Source organism: Candoia aspera, chromosome 18 (assembly GCF_035149785.1).
Source record: "Candoia aspera isolate rCanAsp1 chromosome 18, rCanAsp1.hap2, whole genome shotgun sequence".
Taxonomy (NCBI): domain Eukaryota; kingdom Metazoa; phylum Chordata; class Lepidosauria; order Squamata; family Boidae; genus Candoia; species Candoia aspera.
The window spans coordinates 1,860,780-1,885,354 of record NC_086170.1 but is presented as its reverse complement, the minus strand read 5'-3'; the positions used below and the strand labels follow the sequence as shown (position 1 = coordinate 1,885,354).

At 52.4% G+C, this 24,575-nt stretch overlaps 1 protein-coding gene across 1 annotated transcript; it reads left to right on the top strand.

Annotated features, from left to right (window-relative positions):
* The first annotated feature begins 938 nt into the window (after positions 1–938).
* Positions 939–18,769, top strand: DISP3 (dispatched RND transporter family member 3). The gene is made up of 20 exons (XM_063317486.1): positions 939–1,879; positions 2,591–2,810; positions 4,393–4,529; positions 5,508–5,642; positions 6,618–6,778; positions 7,948–8,087; positions 8,673–8,818; positions 10,087–10,248; positions 10,396–10,557; positions 11,482–11,607; positions 12,009–12,145; positions 12,641–12,822; positions 13,039–13,169; positions 13,618–13,793; positions 13,889–14,015; positions 14,608–14,753; positions 15,542–15,701; positions 17,198–17,311; positions 17,680–17,846; positions 18,407–18,769. Exons 1-20 carry the CDS (start codon positions 949–951, stop codon positions 18,767–18,769), a joined length of 4,023 nt encoding a protein of 1,340 aa, XP_063173556.1. The 5' UTR covers positions 939–948.
* Positions 18,770–24,575: the final 5,806 nt, after the last annotated feature.

The following is a 24,575-nucleotide window of genomic DNA, read 5'->3' as shown; positions in this document are numbered from 1 at the left end:
GCTTTTTGGCTTCTTAGAAGCAGCAGGATATCAACTCGCAGGTGTGAAGTCTCTTTTAATCCTGGGAGTTTTGCCAAGAAAGATCTGAAGGCTCTTAATAAAAAAGAAATTTTGGATGATTGTGAGAAGGGGTCATATTTATACACAATATGTAGCTTTTGGCATATCTCTCTTTCTGTCTTCATTTTCTTTCTGTTGATAATTTTTTTGAAAATGACTCTTAATGAGGTTATTCGGAAGACAGAATCTTTGATGGATTGAGTTGGCTCACGGTAGGAGATAAAAATATAAAACCTATTTTATATTGAAGAATCTCTCTTTGAGGAGGACGTGTGCCTGTGAAATACCAGGAGTTGGTTTGGCATCTAACATTAAAAACCAGGCTGGAATTAACAAAGGGTATGATCTCAGAGAAAGGAAAGCCGGAGTCGCATTTTGGCAAAGCATGGCAAGGTGGGATCAACCCAAAGATTGCCTTGCCAAACCGGGCCCTTTAGGTGCATTGGTTTATGCTACCTATCATCCCCGGCTGTGTTGGCCAGGAATTACAACCACACATGCACAGATACAAGTATACCCATTTATGTTTAGCTTTGGAATCTGTATATCAAAATGAGTAAAAGAGAGAGATTGCAGTCTATTTCCCAGCAGATGAGTTAAATTTGAAAAGCCGTTTTAGTCATTACAAAATCCATGCCTGGTTAAGATGTTGGCTTTGTATGGATTTTTCCTCTCCAGCTCGGCAAGTCTGTTTTGGGGTTTTAAATGTGACTAGCTATATAAAGCTAGCTGGAGACCCAGGGTTTTTCCTGGCTGGTATCAGGAAGTACGACCCATTTCTTAACAGTTCTTTGTGTTAAGTTAGCGGGTAAACAATCCCTTTGCCTCCGGTTCTCTTCTCGCCTCTTGATTCCCCTCTTCTCTTTCCAGTTGGCCCCCGGACCAGGGATGGATGCCGAGGACGATGCTCTCTTGCAAGGTGTCTGCGCCAACGAGGATGAGGAGGTGGCTTGTGGCCCTGGCAAGAAAACCGGGGGGCCCCGCCTCTGCGGGAAATGCCAGGGGAATTCCAGGCCCCGAGCAACCTTCGTGACACTCCTGTCCTCCGATTTTTGGACCGTGGTGGGCTGGATCTTCACCAACCCTTATTCCGCCAGCCTCATCCTGTTCTTGGGATGCGCTGTTCCTGCTGGGCTGGCTGTAGTGATGTTCCTCCGCTACCCTGCTTTGGACATTGACATCTCGTATAACGCCTTTGAGATCCGGAACCACGAGTCCTCGCAGCGCTTCGACGCCCTCACCCTGGCCCTCAAGTCCCAGTTCGGCCTGTGGGGACGCAACCGCCGAGACTTGGCCGATTTCAGCTCGGAAACCTTGCGGAGGCTGATTTTCGAGAAGCTGCAGCACCTCCAGCGCAACGCCTCATGGCCAGGCGGTGCAAATCTCTCCCGGAGGTGGCGCAGGGGCGTGGGCCGGAGTCAGTCCGGCCCATCCCAAGCGAGTTCGGCCAACCAAACCTCCCGCCTGCCCCGGAGCGCCGCACCCCGCTGGGAGTATCCGAGTGCGGCCGTGAGCGCCAACACCCAGACTCACGCCCACTGGCGCATCGAACTCATCTTCCTCGCTCGGGGAGACACCGAGAAGAACATCTTCACCTCCGAGCGCCTGGTCACGATCCACGAGGTGGAGCGCAAAATCATGGACCATCCTCACTTCCAGGAGTTTTGCTGGAAGCCTCACGAGGTCCTCAAGGACCTCCCTTTGGGGTCCTACTCCTACTGTTCCCCTCCGAGTTCCCTCATGACCTATTTCTTCCCCACAGAGCGGGGTGGAAAAATCTACTATGACGGCCTAGGACAAGACCTCGCCGACATCCAAGGTGAGCCTCGCGGGGTTGGGGGACTGCTCCGACCTGGACAGGACAATCGAGTCTCCGGAACTCATGTCTAACCTGTGCCTCTTAAAGAAGTGACCCCCTGCGGCCAAAATGGCGCTCTGCCAGTGTCACTAAAGGAAGGGAGGAGGAGGAGGGAAAAGGAAAGCAAGCAACCCCATCACTGTGGTTCTCTACAGCCATGTGTTTTCATGCTCTGTAGAGCATTCTGGGAGTTACAGGTAGTCCCCACTTACGACCATTCATTTAACGACTGTTCAAAATTACGACGGTGCTGGAAAAATGACTTGCGACCTGTCTTCGCACTTACGACTGTCACAGTGTCCCCATGGACAAGTGATCAAAATTCAGGCGCTTGGCAACCGGAATGTATTTATGACGGTTGCAGCACCCTGGGGTCACGTGATCGCCATTTGTGACCTTCCCAGGAGGCTTCTGACAAGCAAAGTCACTGGGGGAAGCCAGATTCACTTAACAACCGCATGATTCGCTTAAAGACCGTGGCAAAAAAGGTCGTAAAATCGGGCGCAACTCACTTAATGACAGCATCGCTTAGTGACGGACATTCCAGTCCCACTTGTGGTTGTACGTCGAGGACTACCTGTATAGTGTGGAGGGCACTGGGAGGGCGAGGCAGGGCAAAGGAGCAGTAGCGTTGGCTGAGGACAAGCGTTACGGCCGGCTTGCTCCCCGCAGGTTCTCTCGAACTGGCCATGACCCACCCAGAGTTCTACTGGTACGTGGACGAGGCGCTCTCGGCAGAGAACATGAAGAGCTCCCTCTTGCGCAGCGAGGTCCTCTTTGGCGCCCCCCTGCCCAGCTACTACTCCATGGACGACCGCTGGGAGGAGCAGTGCCGCAAGTTCCAGAACTTCGTGGTCACTTACGTGGCCCTGCTGGCCAAGGAGTCCACCAGGTGAGGGCGGGGGCTCTCCCCTGGTCCGTCTCCCCCCAAGCTGCCCGCCAGCAGCAGGGAGGGCCGACGCGGGCGCTCCCCTTTCAGGCGGGGGGTGGATGGTCCTTGTTCTTCTCGGGCAGAAAATTAGCTTCTCGGGGCAAAAGCAGGGTGGGGTTCTGGGCCGCCGGGAGCTGGGAGCAAGCTTTCTACACGCGAGGCATCCCCTCGGTAGCAGGGGGTCCTAAGGAGCCTGCGTAACGGTGCCTTGTTCCAAGCAAAGCCCCCAGACTGGAGGTAAAGCTGAAGCTGAAGCTTTCCACGTTGATGGATCACGCAAGGCTCGGCTCGGGTGGGCTCTCTGGGGCTCAGTGCAACGTGTGAACCCAGCCAAGGTTCGAGTTTGTTGCGTCAGTCTCACACGAATGCACGGATTAAACCAGGATTCAGAGTTAGGGGTCTGATGCATGTCAGACCGGCTCTGTCCCCTCTCGCTGTCTCGGCTTGAGGCTCTTGGCCCGAAGGAGCAATGGAAGCCCGGGGGGAGAGGAGAGTCAGCCCATGGCTGGCCAGTTCACCGTGTGCCATGCCGTATTCTGCTTTCTTGGGAACGATGATGCAACTCTGGTGGTTTGGGAGCTGTGATTTACAGCTTAGTGTGTCGTTCTTTATTTAGCCCTCCGTGGTTTCATACCATCAGGCTTAATTTGTTACACAAATTGCAGTCTTCCCGTGCAAATTCGGTGCCTTCCAGATTGCTAGACCGCCACCTACATCCTTTCCAGCCCACCCAGCCGTTTCGGGGATTTTTAGGGGGCGATGCAAATCCAGTGTTTGGTTAGTCAGAATTCGGTGTACATCTTATGCAGTCCAGAAAATGAGTCATTTCAGTAACCATGTTAAGAATGTTAGGAGGGTGCAGCCAGTACACCGTGGGGTGAATTTGCAGGAGCTCCTTTTAAAAAAATCCTCCTGATTCTTGATCTGTTTTCTGGCTTCCCTGTCAATGGTGCATGCATTTATCCACTGCTCGCCCTCTTTAATCTGAGTATTAGTTGTAATTATACTCACATTTACAGCTGCCTTTAAAGGCTCGGTCCAGTAGCCTGGGAAGTTGAAAAGCCGTCCTGCAAGGAAATAACAACCACCATTTCTGCTCAGTTGCCAAGAAAATGAAGCTGAGCTTCAGTGGGGCTGCCCTGGGGTGGGGGGTAGCTTAGCAAGGGCGCCAAGCCACCTTGGCTGTTCTCAAAAAGCTAACCTCGGCCATAGGTTAGACTGGGAAGAAAAACCCCCGGGGGGAAACTAGCAGATACACCTCCATCGAATCAGTGGGAGGGTGGACCTTCCACCCCATTTTATGATTCATGTTGCTCAGGTCTTTGTCTGGAATTGGGGGCTGGGTGTGGGGGGATTGAGGTCGCCCTGCCTGCTTCATAAATACCCTGCTCTTCCTAGGGGCCCATTTTCAAGGGCTGATGAAACAGAGATGGGGCTTCACTTTGACCTGCCCTGAGAAGCTCCTGGCTTTGCTCCTGGGCAATTCCATTCTCTCCTGCATGAAACCAAAGATTTTGTGTTTCCTCCTCTGCTTTTTCATTAGCAAAGTTCAGGTGCTCTATGGTGGGACGGACTTGTTTGACTACGAGGTGAGGAAAACTTTCAAGAATGATATGCTCCTGGCCTTCATTAGCAGCACCTCCATTGCGGTGTTGGTCTACCTCCTGGCTTCCTGTTCCGGTAAGGAGATCTGCAGCTGCTTAGCTCGTCCTGCGACTTCAAGTGGTGGGGAGTTCCAGAGATGAAGCAGCTAACCCAGATGCGATTCCCTTTGGAAGCTTATAGAAGGCCTTTTGATCTTTCCAAATGTGCGGCCCTTGGAGATGGTTAGTGGCCATCTTGACTAACAGCTGCTAATGCTGAGTGTTCCTAGTTTGGGCCCCACTTCCTATGGAGCAAAGGTAGATGTCTGCTTAGTTTATTTTATCACATGTTTGGAAAAATGTGCAGAACAATGCAAAAAGAATCCAACTAGCCACAAAATAATATAGTACAAAAACAGAAGTTCAAAAACCAGAAATAGTATAAACAACATCCAATGAAATAGGGGAAAAAATGTAAGTAATTTAAGGAGGCCACCTATGTATCAAACATGAAACAACGTGTGAAGATTTCAAATTTGAAAGAAAAAAAAATGTAAAATGTCCTGAAATCCGTGCCAAAGATCTTGCACCGTTTTTTGATTAGTTGGGAAAAAATGCCTTTTCAAAAAATGGATAAATTATCCTGTGCTGGAATCTGTCCTTTGTACCTGAGGGGCTGTGAGTCAACCTGGGTTAGGTAGGGTGGGGGCACTCCAGGTCCCCTCCCTTAAATGTTGTCACCTGATGGGACCTTCTTGGTGGCCCTTTGGACTGGCCTCCCACCTGAGATCTGAGGGGTCCCACCCCCTTAGCCTGCTTGGGGGCTGAGAAGTCCTGGCAATGGGCTAGGATGGGGGCTGAGCCAGGGGGCTGTTCGGTCTGGTGCCTGGGAGGAAGGACAATTTTGCTTTTATCTCCGCTTTGATAGATCGCCATGAGCCTCCTAGGATCGTGAGGTTATATGGGCAGCCATATAAACTGTAAATAAATCAACAAACCTGGGTGATCAAGGGGATGGAAAGGCCAGGTGCAAATGGGAGAAGTAAAGTCTCTCTCTCTCCTCCTCCTCCTCCAGTCTTCCTGTCATTTTTTGGCATTGCTAGTATCGGAATCAGCTGCCTTGTGGCCCTGTTCCTTTATCATGTGGTCTTTGATATCCAGTACCTGGGAATCCTGAACGGAGTGGCGGCGTTTGTCATCGTGGGCATCGGTAAGAAATTATCCAACCATGTCAGGAGCCATTCTCCATCGTCTTCCAAAAGCTGATACTCATCCTGAGACCGGATGAGGAAGGATCTTGTTTTGAGGCCCTTAGATTTTTGTTTTTTACACTGACACGCCTCGGTCAAAGCTGACGTTCCTTATTCCGGGCCTCTCTTCTCCCCCCCCCACTCCTCTTCCTCCTCATATCTGTTGGTTACATGAGATCTTTGAGTCAGAGCAAGCAGGCAGTCTGTTTTGCAAAATGTGAGGTGGGGGGGGGTGTCTGCAAAGGCTGTGTAAAAGGCCCCTCTTTCCCAGCCTAGCTTGCAGAAGCTGAATGGCAAAACGTTTTGATTTGGGGTGGAAATCTTGGCTGGTAGGGAACATTTCCTGCCAACGCGGAAAAAGAATCCTTGAACTTGGAAGAGCTCCTGATCAAGGATTTATAAGGAATTGGAAGTTCAAACCTGAGCAAGGGAAGAAATTGCTTCGATATTGCAGTGGGGCTGTGTGGCTTCAAGCGGAGGCTTTACCACCTCCATTTGTTTAAGACTTATAAAGAAAGGACTTGAATCTGGGATCGACTTCATGAAAAAGCTGTGGCTGATTCAGCTGGGGTGAGCAGATCAGTTCAGTTTTTTAAAGCAGATTCCTTCCAGCCTAAGTTTCTTTTTTCACATCGTTGTCAATATTTTCTTCTTTTTTAATCTTTCTCTGTATGCATTTTTCTTTCATTGATGTGGGCTTTTTCCTAGCATTGTATCCCTTTTGCACCCAGTCCCTCTCTTCTTTTTTCCCCTATGAATTTGGGGATCTATGCTGCAGAATTTGGAGAACAGCAAAAAATGCACCCAGATCAAGGCAACCCGCATTAAAAAGGGAAAACCAATGCCTGAAAAATTCAGCTCAGAGAACCAGTGACGTGGGAGAACACTCTGATCTTTGCTCCCTCCTAACTGTGTCCCTCTCTGTGCCATCTCAGGGGTGGACGACGTCTTCATCTTCATCAACACCTACCGACAGGCCACCCACTTGAAAGATCTCAACCTGCGGATGATCCACACTATCCAGACAGCTGGCAAGGCCACCTTCTTCACCTCCTTAACCACGGCTGCTGCGTACGCGGCCAATATTTTTTCTCAGGTGAATCTGGCTTTCCTGCCCATATCAGTCAGTGGGTAACGCATGCCTTGAGCGAGCTTTCTGTTCTTATGCCTGCTGGGTTTGGTCCACGCAACGCAGCGGTCTGTTTCCAGTGGAGATCAGCCTCTGGAAATCTTCAGAAATTGCTGGCGTGTTGCCTGGACTCTTTCATTGCTGGATATCCCTTGTTCCCTGTCCTGGGAACACCAAACGGCATCTCCTCCATGATGGTACCTGTGGCCTCTGCTACTGGTGGCTAGTTAAGTGCATTACCCCTGACCCATCAGAAAGTCTCCTAAGTGAATGTTTTTTTGTTCACGGATTTTTATCTGTCATTCATCCACGCTTCATTTGGGTGATACTTCTGTTTTGGGGGAATGAATCATTTGTCAAACAGTGTTTACTCTTCCAGCCACCAGATGTGTCTTCTTCTGCAATGTCCCATTCTTTTTCCCTTGATTGCCTCTTTCTATTCAACCCATTTGTAGAGCCACCCATCTCGACAGCGACTGTTGATCTTCGCCCAACAGCCATTTGGCATGTTGTAGTCGCTGGGAATGTTTGATCCGCATTAGAGTTTGAAGGGAGTGTTTTCCCCCCCTTCAAGATTTTTTTAGAGCTCTGCAGATTTTGAGAGGGAATCAGCAGCTTCCGGTTGTTTCTTTCCGTTGGGAGACCTGAGCCAAGCTCCTCTTAGAGGGAGAATCATTTTTGGTGGGACGTTTCTGGAGGGGTCCAAAAGCGACAGGAGTCATGCTGATTCCTTCTGTTGCCAGTTAGAAATACAATTGTAGATTTACCTCTTTCTCTGAAGCAGCGTTTCTCAACCTCGGCCACTTTAAGATGTGTGGACTTCAACTCCCAGAATTCCCCAGCCAGCCAGGGGGGTGGGGGAGGCATAAGAAGTGGGGGAGCTGGCTGGGGAATTCTGGGAGTTGAAGTCCACGCATCTTAAAGTGGCCGAGGTTGAGAAACACTGCTCTAAAGTTACATCATGACTCTCTTCCTCCTATAATCTAATCCTCAAAACCAAGCTCGTTCTTTCCGTTTTGCGCAAGAAGTCCCTAAGGGGTTCTGTGCTGACTTTTTAAAAAATTCAAGGAGTGCTTGAACTTCCAGGAGATGGCTGCGTGCCTCCCCCACTTCCTTCTCCTCTGCCTGTCTTGCAGATCCCAGCTGTCCATGACTTTGGTCTCTTCATGTCCCTGATCGTCTCCTGTTGCTGGGTGGGGGTCCTTTTCACCATGCCCGCAGCCCTGGGGATTTGGTCTCTCTACTGGTCCTCGCTGGAAAACACCTGTCAAGCCAGGTACAGCCAATGGAACCTATTCAGTTGAAAAAGCTACCTGTTCTGTGGAGCAGGGCAGCACAGCAGCTGCGCAAAAGAAAAAGGAAGGTTTAGCTAGACTATCAGTGTCCACCCAAGGGACTTTCACTCGGTTGATCTCTTTTGGAAGGCATTTCACTTCGCTTTTTCTTCCTTCAAACTGAACCTAAACTGGGAGGAAAGGGCAGGAAAATTAGTCTGGGTTTCAACCACCCACGCTCTGCTGTTGGGGGAAGGTGGCTTCTAGACCATTGCCTGAATCCAGCTGCTGCAGACTTGTGTATCTGCCAAGCCGAGATGAAAGGGAGGGAGGGAGGGGACCCCTGGGAGGGGGCGCCAGACGGCTGGCCTGTGCGAGTCCCCCCTTCTTGTTCCGCCCCCCGCCCAGTGCATTAGCGATGGTAATTGCTCACACACCAGGTGCACCTGATCCTTGCCTGGAGTGTGGCTGTTTTGCAACTCAGCTGCTCTGCCCTTGGCTCGGCCAACAAAGCCGAGCACAGCTGTCTCGCCCGGCTAGAGAGTGCCGTGAGATTCATTTGGCCCTGGTTCCTCCCTTGTCTGCAGATGCAGTAAAAAATGCACAAAGGAAAGCGCTTTGCACGGCTCGGACGGCCTGTTCGTCTCCTTGGCAGTGGCTGGCAGGTCAGGGCTGGGCACCCTGCCTTACCTGGATGACGACATTCCCCTGCTGAATGTGGAAGAGGAACCAGGTAGGCATGGATAGGGGGTGGCAGGCACAACCACCCCCACGCATCGACACCCCCTTGGCTCCCAAGCCAGACATCTGCGTGTCCTTCCTAGAGATACTGGAGGTGTTATGGAACTAACTGGCCTGCTTCGTGCTCCCAAACCCTTATGGTGCCCAGAACAGAGGCCGGTAGAATCCGTTTGCTTTTCCTGAGGTTCTCACCTGAGTCTTGCCCTGTAGCTGATGCCTCTCTGGGGAGTGTTTTGCTGAGCCCTTCCCACCGTCCACAGTGCCTCTTTGCCATCTGGGGTCAGGCGCCTCTCAGCTGGCAGCCCAAGGTGCTTGAACATCACCTTGTTGCCCTGGCATCCCTGCGCCCAATGATAATTTATGGAAATGGCTTCTTTGCTTCTCGCCTGGAATAACAGGAGGCTGGAGGACCATTTCCTCCAGAAACCCCTCAGGTCAACGGGCAGGAAAGGAGCTCTTTCTCTCCATGCACTAACCAGGCAGATGAGAGCAGGAGAGCAAGTGGAGCCAGAGAGTCCATTCAGGACTGGGAGGGAAAAGATTCCCACTCACCTTTTGGGGTGATAGGAGGCATCCAATGGAAACTGGAGCGCTTGTCCAATAACCTCATTTATCCTGAGGACAGCCAAGTAGGAAAGGCCAACACTTGAAGACTCTGCCCTGGTAAATCTTGCAGAAATTTTTAGTGGTCCGCTATAGGAAACAAGCTCAAACTCTCAGACCAGTCCAAGAAGACTCTTCTTTGTTTGCTTAAGTGTGCACACAATCCTTCAAAACCACGTTTTCTTAGGTTCTTGTTAGGCATAAAATCAAAATGGAAACTGGTAGTCAACCAGGTGTTTTTAGAAGGACCACAGCCATGGTCTTTCTGGGGGCATCTGGTTGACTATTGCGAAGTAAGTCTAGATGGATCTTTGGTCTTGCCTGTGGTGGTGTAATTGGACTGGATCAGGCTGGAGTTTCAGGACCTTGGAGAGCATCAAGATGGCTTTCAGATCCAATCTGTTCTTCTAGGTTCACTCCTGTGAAAAATGGAACTCAGGCCATTGTTGGCCCTGATGAAGCCCTACCAGGGACTGTGTGTCCTCTGGAATAAATGCTGGTGACTTTTTAAATGTGAGGACTGGACTACTTCACTTAGTTCAATATCTACAGGTGTGCCTGTTCGGGTCTTGGCGCCCAAGCGACCACATCTCTGGTCTGTGGCCTGGGTTGGTGTCAGACCCTTCAACTCGCCCTTCCTCTCTCTTCTCTGGCTAGTTGCTCTGGAAATGGGGGATGTCCCCTTGGTATCTGTGTTGCCTGAGAACCACCCGCTCGCTACCAGGAATGACAGCCAGGGACACCTGATCACTCACCTGCAGGAGCTCCTCCAGTGCTGGGTGCTGTGGTCAGCGGTCAAAAGCAAATGGACGATAGTCGGTAAGCCACCTCCGTATCTTTACCCAAACATATGACAGTCACTTCCTGGATTTAATGAAGCTTGCCTAAATATGGAGGCCTACCACAAGAGCAGCCTGAGCATCATCTCACGCATGGTCTCTGTCTGCCCCACGTTTCTCGTTCCAGGGGTCTTTGTCTTGGTTCTCATCCTTTCCATCTTCTTCGCCAGCCGCCTTCGCCCAGCTAGCCGCGCCCCCCTCCTCTTCAGGCCCGATACCAACATCCAGGTGTTGATGGATCTCAAGTACAACTTGAGTGCTGAGGGCATCTCTTGCGTCACCTGCTCAGGTGAGTTCGACTGAGCCCACGAGAGGTTGTGGCAAGACGCTCCACGGGGGGTGGTTCTCAAAGGTGGGGGTGGTCTCCACTCCGTGTCCACTTTGACCCATGTTTCTTCAATATATTTCACCTGCTTTCTGGCAGCTTTGAGGAACCTCTTATCCAAAGGAAACTTTTAGCTCTGGGATAGAACCCTTCCTTTCCCTTCAGGGGGTCCCCATTCAGTCCTCGGGATCACCACCTTCTCCAGTCAGGACCCTGGACAGCTACAGCCACCCTATTGGTAAAAAAGGATTCAGGTGCTAAACACTAGAGAAGCTAAGCTTGTATTTCCCGGGCTCACCCAGCATGGAAGGGGTCTCAGGTTCAGTCCCACTGATATCTAAATTGGGTAAATTGCTGTGGGAAACCCAAGAGAACAGCTGCTGATCCGGTTAAGAATTTTAGGCCAGGAGAACCAGGACTGATTTAATATCAGAGAGCAGTTTGTGTTCCCAGATCTAATTAGTCTTTATCTGTCTGTATCAGAAGAACAAAAGAAACACCTATTTACCAAGCGAAGCTCTCTCCCGCTCTCCTCCAATGGGCAGCAGCTTTTAAGGGCTTTGGAAAAGAAAATGTTTTCCTTTCACCTGCTGGCTGAAATGCTCACCTTTTCAACTAGCAATGCCGTTGAGCTTTGGGGTACATTCTCCCACTGGTTAGGCTTATCCCCTGGGAATTTCCGTTCCCCCGATAGCTAGTTTTTGCTATTTGAAAAATCTGGCAAGGTGTTGCACAGGAACCCTGCCTCAGGGGCTCTTCAAACCGCAAAGCTGGTTGTCCCTCGAATGAGTCAGGCAGCAGAAAGCCTCTGCGTGAAGATGCTCCCTCCATGCGTCGCTGTCCTTGACAGGAGATGCTCTTTTGTCCCTGACTAGCCTTGTGCGACAGGCTTGTTTCAGGAAAAGCCCCGTAATCTGCAGAACAACATCCGCACCTCTTTGGAGAAGAAGAAACGGGGATCAGGACCGCCAGGAAGCAGCCAGGGGAGCCCCACGGACGACAAAGCCCTGCAGGGTGAGAGGCGGCCTTCTCTATGCATCCAGATCTTTTTACGGGCTTCTTTAAAGGGCTGGTTGCCCCGTTAGGCCTCTGGAAGTCTAATCTGACTCCTTAATTCGATTGGGAAGAATCTATTCAGAAAGTCAGACCGTCTTTGTTGGACATTCAGATTAAATTGTTGAATCAGGCTGGTTCGATTCAGATTTGGGAACTGATCCAGAGAAGGCCATTTCCACGCTGGCACAGAGCCAGCTACACCCGAATCAGAGAGATGTGATTCGGTAATACCAATTCGATACCCAAGTTGGATATCGGATCAACCTGGCTTTGAACTGCACCCCTGAATCCAGCCCGATTCACTTTCCCCGTGGCCTGATCCAGTAGGGGTGTTCTGATGACTGTCCCGTGTCCTCCAGATCCACAGGGAACGGTCTACATCTTCAGATCCAAGGGCAACAGCAGGCCGGTGATCTACAGGTTTTCCCTCAACGCCACCGTGCCGGCCCCTTGGCAGACAGTGTCCGCAAAAGATGGGGAAGTGCCGTCCTTTCAGGTAGGTACCAACAGGAAGGGTCAGTAACAGATGGCGAAGAAGTGATGCCTTTCTCAGGGCAGGGCCATAAATCAGCGCAGAGGAGATGGGAGACTATCTGGCCAGTTTAGCGCCATTAGGAAATGTGTAATCCAGCCTTGGCACAGACGGGATTGCCACGTACTACTGACCTAGAACTCCATGTTTAGACAAGTCTCGACTGAGTCTAGCTGGACTGCAATGCCACTTGTCCGTCCACGGTGGTTGTGGGCAGTCAGACTTGTAGTCCAAGCAGTTACTCTAAATGGCCTCTTTCAGTGCTGCTGTTTTGGCTTCCAGTCAGGTGGCACGTGCCAGCTCCGTGTTCCTTACTCCCTGCCTGTGCCACTTGGCAGAACCAAACCGGGAGGGGCGTGCCACACTAACCTCCCCGTTGTGCCCTGTTTGTCCCCCCCCCTCCTCCCAGCTCTAGAGACATCGAGTTAAGTGTTGTGTTTTCATTAATCCACTGCTTAGGTGTATAGAGTTCCTTTCGGTAACTTCACCAAGAGGCTGACAGCTTGTGTGTCCACAGTAGGGCATGTCCAGCCAAGGGGCAGCAAGAAGTGGATGATGACCAGCTTGTCATGTGACTCCAAGAGAGGATGGACATTGGACTTCAGCTTCTACGTGGCTGCCAAGGAGCAACAGCGCACACGGTAACGCTGGGCAGGCGGACCTGCGAATCCTGGTTTGGAGGGCAAGCTCGGAGCCCCTGCGTGGCCAGGGTTGGGAGCATCGGGAGATGCTCGGCTGTTAACGATGGAGCTGGCCCAGCCCGAGGTTGGGCAGAGCAGCGATGCAAAGGCCTGATGCCCTTTCGCCCATGCCCTGAGCTGGCTGTCACACCCGTGGATGTCTTCTCCTTTTCCCAGGAAGCTGTATTTTGCCCAGTCCCACAAGCCCCCGTACCACGGCCGCGTGTGCCTGGCGCCCCCGGGCTGCCTCCTCAGCTCCAGTCCGGACGGACCCAACAAAGGTTACCTGTTCGTGCCGAGCGAGAGAGGTGAGCCACCCTCTCCCTTGCGGAAGCTCACGGGGGTGACTTTCTGCTAGCTGCGCTCCCTGAGCCTGGCCAGCTGTGCAGGGTTGTTGTGAGGATCAAATTAGGGAACGGTTGCCACCTGCGGACTAACAGGAACAACAACGACAGTTGTTACTGGCATGTTAGGCCGGAAAACAAACAAATATTTACAAGAGCTAAATATTTTGGCTGCAGCAGCTGCGGATTTACAAAAAAACACCTCCTTGGACATACGTTGCATCTTAAGGCGTCATTCCGATCTTTAGGAGGTTCCAGGCTGGAACTTGAATTTCCAGATTCCCCCCCATTCCACCGGTCAAAGACGTGATCCTTCCGTTTGTTCTCTGCCCTGCCGTATTTTTGGATGTCTAGAAGTATCACCACCGCTGCCACGGGGGACTTCCTTGTTCTCTTCTCTCTCCTTTTCCAGTCGCTCCAAAACCCAAGTTCTCGATCACGTCAGGATTCAACCCCTGCCGGAACGGCAACTGCGGGAAGCCGGCCGTGCGCCCTCTGGTGGACACGGGCGCCATGGTCTTCGTGGTGTTCGGGATCCTCGGGGTCAACCGGACCCGGCACACCGACAACCACGTCATTGGAGACATGGTGCGTGTCCCTCCCCGGGCTCTGGGGGGAACGAGCCGCCCCACTTTGGGTCTCGCTTACATGTCCTCTTGGCTGCTTGTATCTCCTTGGGAAAGGGTAGCGTCATCTACGACGACCACTTCGACCTCTTCAAAGAAATAGGCAACCTGTGCCAGATCTGCAAGGCCATCGCCGGCAACGCCGAGCTGGTCAAGCCGGGGGGAGCCCAGTGCCTGCCTTCAGGTATTTTTGCCCTCCCTTCCCAGGCCTCGATTCCATGAGCCCGTTGGGGGTTGATCTCTGGTGGGCCTCTCTGGCACTCCTTAAAAGAAGAAAAGAAAAGCAGAATGAAAAGAATCTCCCCTTTCATTTAAAAACAAAGCAAGCTGCTAGACATTATGAAGTTTGTGCCTGTGAATGAATCCTGTGGGTGCGCTGCTCTGCACGTTGGCTGAAATCTTAGAAACGGGGCTGGTTTGATTAGATGGGTTGATATAAAGTGGGTGGGGGCGGTTGAGCGATGATACAGCTGGGGGCCTTTCGTGGCAATCCCAGGTGGGGATGCTTGCTAGCCTGGAGGGGCTGCTGGCGCGCGATTGGTGGCCAGCCATCCCATAGAAAAAGGAAGGAACAAACCTCACCAGCTGTGGATCATGCATATTGTTGCTGTGAGCCACCCAGAGTTGTGTTTCAAGACAGGCGGCTGTACAGATCTTTTCCATGCGTAAAATGGAATAAAATTAGCATATGAATAAATGCAGGTGGGCAGTTTTGCAGGCCCTGCTTCAGGTCCTCCAGAATGCATGGGAAAAAAAGGTCTTCTTTCCCTTTCTAGGATACAGTATCTCCTCTGTCCTCCAGATGCTACACCCAGAGTGTAAGGACCTCCCCGAGCCCAACCTGCTTCCCGGACAGCTCTCCCATGGGACGGTGGGGGTGAAGGACGGCAAGGTGCAGTGGATCTCCATGGCGTTCGAGTCGGTGAGAGCAACCCCCTTCCCCCCGTCTGCTCTCGCGCTCTGCAGCGAGCCCCTTCTGGCTTTCTCAGAGTGCCACGCGCTTTTCGTCTTCTGAACTGAAAAACAGATCAAGCTCCTAGTCCTCAGGAGCCATGCTTCCGAGCACGGATATGTTGAAACTCTCGGGGGGGATTGCAAATTCTCAGAGCAGTGTTTCTCAGCTTTCAGAGGTGTGGGCTTCAATTCCCAGAATTCCCCAGCCAGCATGGGAGTTGAAGTCCACACCTCTTAAAGTTGCCGAGGTTAAGAGACTAGCTCAGAGGCAGAGCAGTGGCCCTATTCTGACTTTCTGAAACCAAGTGGCTGCTTATGCAGAAAGCTTATTTTTGAAGATTTAAAAAAAAATCTTATGGACGTGCCTCCCTGAATAGTCACACAACTAATCTGAAAAGCCGTTTGGATATTCAGGGGAAAGAAAATCTGGGAGAAATGCTTTCAGGCTTGCAAGGCTTCAAGGTAGCCCAGACAGGAAGTCCACCATTGAATACCAGCTAGTATTTCTCCCCTTCTTTCCTTTTACTCTCTGGAAAACTAGGAGGGGGTCCCTTCTGAAATGCTTCCCACGCCCCTTTTCCTCCTGTGGGCTCAGCTGCCTCTTATCTGACCACGGTCTAGTCTGCAGATCTCCCTCCTGTCTCCCAGGGTCGTTCCCACTTCCCATCACGTTAAGGGTGTGGAGTGAAGGCGGCCCCAGAGAGACAGGAAAGGGTGTCCGGTTTCCTTAAGTTGCCCTGTCCTTTCCTTCTTCAGACCACCTACAAGGGAAAATCGTCCTTCCAGACTTACTCCGATTACCACAAGTGGGAAACGTTCCTCCAGGATCAGCTCCAGCAGTTTCCTGAGGGGTCCTCGCTACGCCGGGGTTTCCAGACCTGTGAGCACTGGAAGCAGATCTTCATGGAAATCATAGGTGGGTGGTAGGGTTGGAAGGCAGAACGAGAAGATACGTCGATGAAGATTCTCAGCCACCCAGGTGGAAGTGCCCGTAGGTTGGGTCATGGCCACTGGACTTCTTTCTTTCTGGCTGAAACGTTCACTGCTTGTCCAAGCAGCTTCTTCAGCCCGGGCAAAGGTTGGTGGGGGGACCCCGTGTATGTCCTCCAGGGTGGCTGCATCGTCCCTGCACCCGAATGGCTGTTGATTGTGCCACGGAGGTGTGGATGGTCTGTGTTGGATGGCCCAACGCAGGAGGAGCACCGCCACAGGACCAGAACCAGCAGTTTACCTTCCTCTAAAAGAAAAGGACACTCATTTGAGGACAACCATGTTCACATTTTGGACAGAGAAGACAGGTGGTCTGAGAGAGGGGTTAAGGAATCCATTCGTGCCAAAGTGGAAAATCCTTCCCTCAACAGAGGCGGAGGCCTCGGACACAACTTCTCCCCCATTTTCATGCTGCTCTTTCATGAGTCCCCAGGAAGATTAAGACCACCAGGAAGGCCACTCTTAGCGATCCACTTGGGGAGGAACAGAGGATCTAGGAATAAGACATCCCAAAGGCAATCCACACCTCCGTGGCACAATCAACAGCCGTTCAGGTGGAGGGACCATGCAGCCACCCTGGAAGACATATAGGGGGTCTCCCCACCAACCTTTGCCTGGAGTGAAGAAGCTGCTTGGACGAGCAGTGAAACGTTTCTACCAAAAAGAAAGAAATCCAGTGGCCATGACTCAACCTACGGACACGGAATGAGAAATAAGTGTTAACTGGGTAAAAGAAAGCCAACAGCAGATATCAAAAAAGACGGTTGCTATGTTTTTCTCCTGCCGGTCTTCTGCCGAGTAGCTCCCACCCACCCACTCTGTCCCCAGCACAATCTTGGGAGGTGGGATCTGCTAAGAGAGGAAGGGTGAAATCTGCCCCCCTTCCCATTACTCCTGGCCATTGCTGTAGAGGAATGACAGAAATGACTGGGGCATAAGAAGGAGGGGAGGGGAGGCACCACCCGGCCTGCAAGCGTCTGTTATTACAGCCAGTCTCCCTCAGGTGTAGTTTGAGTCTTCCTGGGGAGTGGATCTCTGGGTCCGGCTGGCCGTTGCTGAGGTTCTCTCTGCTCTCTCGTTTCCTGAGCTGTAACAAACAAAGGTTAGCTTTTCCAGGAGTGCAGGCCCTACAGGGCGGGCTCCTTCCTCCCTCTCCAGAGGAGACTGGCTCTCTTGCTTGGAGTGAGTGAGGCTCCCCTAGCAAGGGACCCTGCTTAATCTTCGCCAGCACTTTTCCCTCTGCGTCGCTGAACCCAAATTTCCCTCTGCGTCGCTGAGCCCAAACCCCCTCACAGGGGTTTCACGATAAAGGGGGGAACACGTCTGCCTCTCCCGGCTCCGGGGTGGCATTGTGTGTGTTTTTCCTTTCACGGCGCCGTGTGCTTCTCCCTCTCCCTCCCTCCCTGTCCGTCTCTGTTCCAGGCGTGCAAAGTGCCCTTTACGGCCTCATCCTCTCCCTGGTGATCTGCGTGGCCGCCGTCGCACTCTTCACCACCCACTTCCTCCTCCTGCTTCCCGTCTTGCTCACCATCTTAGGTACACCGCTTTGCCGGAACGGCCGTGGCCGGGGGTTTGCGGAGAACTTTGCCCCGTTTTTCCAAGAATTCGCTCTGAATGTCAAAGCAGGCAGCCAGCGCTTCCCAGGAAATGACGTTTGTGAAGTCTGGCCCTCTCGTCCCATTCTTTTAGTGGGCAAGTGAGAGGGCTGCACCAGCCGCGTTTCCTGACGCGCAGGCCAAGAGCCTTTTCCTCTGCTGAAAAGTCCCAAAAATCCTGGCCCGTTTCGTCAGTAACAAGCCAGGGTCCTGGGAGGGAGGGAGGGACCTTGGATTTCAGCTCCGAAACAGAGCCCTGAAACCGGGAGGGAAGCAGAGGCTCTGATGGCTGCCGGTCTCTTTCGCTAGGCGTCGTCTGTCTGGTGGTGACGATCATGTACTGGTCAGGCTGGGAGATTGGGGCTGTGGAAGCCATTTCTCTCTCCATCCTCGTGGGCTCCTCGGTGGACTATTGCGTGCATCTGGTGGAAGGCTTCCTTCTGGCCGGGGAGGCGCTCCCCCCTCACCTGGCCGAGGTGAGGCGTTGCTGTGGGGCACCTTTCTCTTCCCCCCTCTGCGTTCGGGAGATCCTCACACGGCGCACCAACTTCGGAATAGGGGGAGAGCGCTATCAAATGTGCCCCCGTCCCCTCAAGCCATTCCTTGATGCCCACCCTGCCCCTGTAGCAGTATTTCGGAGCCCGCGGGATGGAGGCCTCCTCAGATGCTCGCTGAGCTACAGGCGGGTCCAAGCTTTGATCGGCCGGTTGCTCCAGCAACTGACCTGCCAGTCCCAAACTGGCGTTTGTTTTCAGACGGGACCCGGAACGCCCCCAGTTCGGTGCATGCGCCAAAGGGAAAATCCGCCACGGAGGCCCATCGTGGCAAAAACAGGCAGCCTCCTGTCGTGGGCGTTAAAGGATGCATGAAGGGAAAAAAAGCATGTGCATGTCCAAACTTTCAGGCGTGGCGTGACGTGGCCTTCCTCCTCCGAGGGGAAAAGGCCTTGGAATGGGGCAAAACCGTCTCACGGCCGAGGCACTCGGGCCTGGGGAGAAGGCAGAGCTGACCCCCCCCGGTTTCTTGTTGCCCGCAGGACCCCAGCTCCAGCCGCCAGTGGAGGACGGTGGAGTCGGTGCGGCACGTGGGCGTGGCGGTCGTCTCCAGCGCGGTGACCACCGTCATCGCCACCATCCCTCTCTTCTTCTGCATCATCGCCCCCTTTGCCAAATTTGGGAAGATCGTGGCCCTCAACACGGGCCTCTCCATAGTCTACACCCTGACTGTCAGCACGGCCCTGCTGAGCATTATGGGGCCGCCCTCCTTCACCCGCAGCCGGACTTCCTTCCTCAAGGCCCTGTTTGGGGTGCTGCTCGCCGGGACGGGCGGCCTCTGCCTTTACCTGGGGCTGCTAAGAAGCGGGTTCGAGATTCCCCTCCTCAGTGGGGCAGGCCTATAGTTCCCCCCCGTGCCTGTTTCCCCCCCTCAGAAAAAGAGAACTGTTATCGCAAGGTTTCTTGGCTGCATGATCTGTTGGGGGGGCTTTATCTCGGCTCTCGTCCCGCCCCGTGGAAGTGGCAGGAGGCACGGCGTTCTGCCCGTAGACCACTCACCCGCTGGCTGTGTGGGATACCGAGAGGGGACACCTCCTTCCCCTTTCGGGTCTCCTGGGGGCATCGGAGCTGCAACCCGGGCTGTCCTGCCCCACGCACAGTATGGGGAGAAGCTGAGGGTGGAGGGGAAAGACGGCGTCCTCCTGTGGGGATGGGAGAATGCCCCCCTCCCTCTCTGGAACCAGCCAGCCCGTTTCCGGCTTCGGGCGGCTCCCAGGAGTTTATTTATTTATTTGTTTTTCAAATTTCTATTTTCAAATTCTGCATCTGGTTTTCTAAGAATACCTTTCAGAAGTCCAGGAGGAAACGTCCTCAGTGTCCTAAGCCTTGACCCTTCCTCGCCTTCAATTTCCTGTTGCACTTTACTTCCTACCCCGCCTTGTCTTGCTCCCAGCTAGTGTTTTAATTTGGGGGTGGGGGTGGGGGACAAACAGGACAGTGATAGGAGAATTGCCCACCCTTGGTGGAAGGAACGTCTTCCTCCATTCCCTTCATCAAGGTGTTTCCCCACTTCCCCCCCTGCTCTGAAAATGTGCCCCAGCCTGTGGTCCTGTCTGGTGTTTGGATCTGCCAACCACATTTTTGGTTCTCATGATGAGAAACGGTCAGGGCTAAGCTAGGGAGGGGAAGGCGCTGACCAGGCTTCAAGGTCAAGGTCCAGCTTAGCTTCCCCAAGAAAGCCTAGATCGTGACTCGCCTCCAAAAGGGAGCTTTTATCATTCCTCCCGCTGCATCCACTGCCTGCCAAGTAAGCCAATTCAGTGTTCTTTACCGCAAGGGCATCTGTCCTGGTGCTTGGAAGAAGTCTGGGACTGCAGCCCCCAGCATCCTGGACCGCCAAGCTGGCCGTGGCAGAGGGGAGCTTTCCTCCCAGCCTCCAGCCACGGAGTCAAGTCTGAGTCCCGGTTTTCTCCTCCCCACCATCCCCACATCAGCCCCACATCCCCAGCCACCCGCTGGGAGGGGCTGCCTTGGCTAGATCTCCCAGCAGGACCCAAAATGCGTCGGAAGTGTGGAAGCAGGGCCTCCATCGGCACTTGGAATTGCTCCCGCGTCCAGTTCTGTGGCCAAGGGAGGACTGAGCAGGGGTGCACAGATTCACGTGGCTGCCTCTCTCAAGTGTCTGACACCGGTGGGCTGGGGGGAGCTTCTCGGGGACCGGGACCTGGCCTGGGGCTTGTTGATCAGCTGCCACGCTTTAGCCAGGGGCCCCGGCTGTGGCTGGCATGCATTTGGCAGCAGTCTGACAAGTCGGTGGTAACGCTTGTCCCCTGAGAACAAAGAAGGGCCCTTCCCTGGCCAAGCGCCGCTTGTTCTTAAGAATTTGGACCCCGCCGTGAAATTACACACAGGCTGAGAGTCCCCCGCCAGCCAAGTCTCTCATTTTCTCCTTGGAGTTTACCTTATTTTTCTGCTCTCTCAACCCCCCCTGCTTTTTCCTTCCCGGAATGTAATTTGAGTCTCTTCAAGTTTCCTTTCAGGAGAAGCAGCTTCTCCTGGGAAGGCCATGAACTGTTGGTGATTTACCGCCGTGGCTAACAGGAATCCTCGGGTGGCTGCTGCCTGATTTACGCAGAAGGAGGCTCCGCTCCTGCTCGGCTCAGGCAGCAGAACAGAGGTGCATTCTGGATTTCTGCTGGGGTTTCGGGAGCTTGTACCCAGGGATGTTGCCAGCGTCTCCTTTAGCCACACGAAGACTGTAAGGGCCCTGCTTGATGTAGCCATGCCATGTCGAACCACCTGGGCGGGCACCGCGAGGCTCAGACTTAGCCGGAGGGCAATTCTCAACATCCTCCCCCTGCATCGGGTGCCCCAAACGAGAGAGAAGGGGAGGAAACAGCAGGGGAAGCTGAGAGCGAGCCGATGGCTGGATGCTCTAGGTGGGACTGATGCTTGGAGGGGAAGGTGTTGCAAGATTGCAGGCTGCTCTGGGCTGAAATCCAGGGTGGGGGGTAGCTCGGTCTGTGTTGCCCACCTGCGTTGAAAGATGGCCATTGACTCTTAAACTGTGTCTCCGACTCTGCACGCTTCTCCCCGGACGATTACGGCATCTGGTTGGTGGAAACGGGACCCTCGTCTTGATGAGCAGACGTGAAGCCCTGTGTTACATAGCACAATTTCCTCCTTTGGTGTACCCATAGGATTTTTTGAGTTGGCTGTTCCCTCCCTTGTTCCTTGGTTACCCGTCCCCGGGTTCCTAAGTTGTTGAATTCGTGTGTGTGCGTGTGTTCTTTCTGAGACTGTTGTAAATAATATTTAAAAGAAAACACGGGTTTGGACATTCACACACGTGTCTCTCTGGCCTCATTCCTTTCTCACCTCCAGTTTTGTTTCGCTGATGCCTCAAGGTCTTCTAGCATGTGGGCAGCGAAGCAGAGCCTCTTCAAATCTTTGTGTGATGAAACAGCACTAAGGTAGATTGCTCCTTGCTGCAGAAGCTCTCTTTTGTTTGGCATAGCTTACATTCTCATAACTCAGTTATAAAGGAAAGCCAGAAGTTTCAGCTTTGGACATCATGCCCAGTACCAACTGAGTATTTTTATGTATTAGCTCTTTGAGGAACAGGGACTAGGTAAAAATCCATAGCACAGTAATGCCTTCTTTATTTTGACTGGGAATTCGAAAAGAAATATTTAACATCATCTGTGAACCAAAATTCTCTCCAGATCCTACAATTTTCCTCTTATAGACTAACCGGACTTTCCTATTTGTACTTGGTTTGCAGTACCAAGACGGATTGAACTCTATCCTTCCTTCTCTCGAGAGAGAGAGATACCGCTTGTCTGATCCTCTTCCCCACAATTCCTCGAGAAGGGAATGTTAAAAATAGATTTCCGCCCGCTCAGACTGAATCTTGGCAGAAAAGCTGCTTTTTGGTGGGCAATTTCAGAGTCCTGGATTCTGATGCTTCCGCAGTTCGGCAAGCTCGCCCTTTCTCTTTCGAGCGCGCCTATGTTCTCTCCCTTGCTTTGCGTGCTGTGCGCACAGGGCAGAGTGGCTCTGTGGAAACACGAGTCTTTGTGCCCCCCCCCCCGATCTTAACACTGCTGGCATCCACCAGGTCCTCCCGTCCCTTCCATTTGATAGTTTACTTATTTTGTTTATTCGTCAGATTTATATGGCCGCCTGTCTCACGAAAAAGCGACTCAGGGCAGCATACAATAAGATTAAAAAAAAACAATATATAAAAAACAATTATTATTTTTAAAAAATTTACAATACAGGGGTAAAAGAGAACAGCAGATGCTAATAACAATGGAGCCACCTCAGTTTCTCACCGGTCCCCTGAGGTCCCCAGGCCTGATGATCTAACCAGATTTTGAGGGACTTCTGGAAAATCAATAGGGAGGATGTTCCACAAGGCGGGCGCCGTGGCAGAGGAGGTCCACCTCCTGGGACCTGCCAGATGTAGCTCCCTAGCCAACAGGGCTCGTGGCCTGCTTCTTCTGCCAGATCTGATGGGACGGGCAGATGTGATCGGGCAGAGGGAGTCCCTCAAATAACTTGGCCCCATGCCATGTAGGGCTTTAAAGGTCAAAACCAGCACCTTGAATTGGAACAGGAAACAGACTGGGAACCAGTGGAGTAGAGGTGTAATGTGTGTGCTTCTGGGGACACACACATCTGTCCGCACCACTGCATTTTGCACCAACCGAAGTTTCCGGATACTCTTCAAGGGCAGCCCCATGTAGAGCACGTTACAGTAGTCCAATCAGGAGGTGACTAGGGCACGAATGGCCATGAGCACGGCCCCCCGATCTAGGAACAGGCCAACTGGCACACAATATGAAGTTGTGCAAAGGCCCTCCCAGCCACAACTGCCACCTGCTCTTCAAGCAGGAGTCGTGAGTCCAGGAGGACCCCCAGGTTGCGCACGGGGTCTGTTTGGGGCAGTGCCACCCATTTTCCAACCCGTTGGAAGAGCTCCTGCAACGATATCAGCCACCGAGCCCAGCCCGGGTGAAGGTGCTTGGCAGAGGAGGGCAGACCCTGCGGCGGGGAACTAATGAGGTGTGTTGCACTTCCATACCAACATTGCTTGCGCTCTCGAATCGAGCCTTGAACCATAACTGCTGGGAAGAAAATTGCTTGCAAAACAACATGGGCATTAAGCCAAGTGTCGGGCGGGTTTCTCACCTGGAGGATTAAAAAATATATGAAAGTCTCTTTCTAGCTGAAAGGAGGGGTCAAAAGGCTTTAAGTTAATATCAAAAGGAACAAAACCTAAGAAGCAGGATTTTGCTTGGATCTCAGGATGATTGACTTGTGGTAAATGGGAACAGGTTTTAAATGAGGCTGGAGGGTTACTTTTGGATAGTACAGCCATGGATTTTGGGGTGAAGGAAACCACTTAAATGACCTCTTGAGGCCTCTTCCGTGTCTAATCCTAGGCCTTCTGTGTTCATCCAGAAATGGATCAGAGTTAGGTCATCTAAGCTCCAGGATGGGAAGCCTAGCGCCATTCAGTTCCTCCCTGGCCCACGTCCTCCATTCTAACCCCGAGAGAACCCCAACGTTGCAAAAAGAGGAAGCCAAAAGGCCACCTTGATTAATTCTGCGAGTGCCCTGTTTCTCCCCCTTGTCTTCAAGGCAGGAGCCTCATCCCCCTGGCCACCAAGCGATGCCTTGCTCAGCTTTATGACTGAGTCAGGTAGCCTTGGCACGAACCCAACTCTCTGTAGCAAGGTTCAGCAACTGACAAGTCAAAGATCCCACCCACCCAGTGCATAAATAGCCAAACTTCCATTTGCTCCTGATACTGAGAGGACAGAAGTGTGAAAATATCAGTTATTCTCTTCCCCCGTCTGTGCCAGCAGGGGTGAATATACACTATTTTGTTGCTGTAAAGTGATATTTTCTGCCCCTGTTTATTTGAGCCGTGTTTTCACAACTCTCCCTGGCTTTGGCAAAAGGGCGGGGGGGAGGGAACGAGGCAAAGAAGTTGGAGAGATTTCTTGCAAGAAAGACCTCGCTGTACCTGCAAAATTTTGCAGCCTCCTAAATGTGAAACGTGACATGCCACCTGAAGGAGAACGTCTTAATTATTTGGAAGGCGGATTTCTGCTTATTTTCCAGAGAAGGAAGATGGTTACCTGGGCAATAGGTTATCGGCTAATGCGTGGATGTGTTGGGATCTAGGCGGGCTTCTAGTCCTCATGATTCTGGGCCCCCTTGGCATTTTTGTTTGCTGCCCTTGGGTTAAAGTAGCTGACCCCTTGAAGGCCCTGTGAGGAAAAACTCCACAACTTTCTGCCTTCTTTGGGAGTTTATCAGAATTGTTGGCGTTGGGAAAGTGGGAGAGAGACCCAAGTGTCACTCCAGCAGAGTTCATCAAAGACCCTGTTGTATGTCAATGAAACCTTCAGGCTCGGAGGCAGTCTATCAGGAAATATCAGCTCTGGGTGGGCAAGCAGCAAGCAAGATGGAGAGGTCTTGTGCCTCTGTCTAATTCTGGAAAGAAGCCATAGACCCGTCCTGGCACCAGGCTGAATGTTATGGTCCATACCCCGTGCCAGGCTTCCTTCCTTTACAAGTGTCCAGCACTCCAGTTGGTATGTGGGGCTAAAGTTACATCTAAGAAGAGCAGAAAATCCCCCCATAACCACCTTGCATTGCAACAAATGGATGCCCAGTTCTTGGGACCAGGGAGAT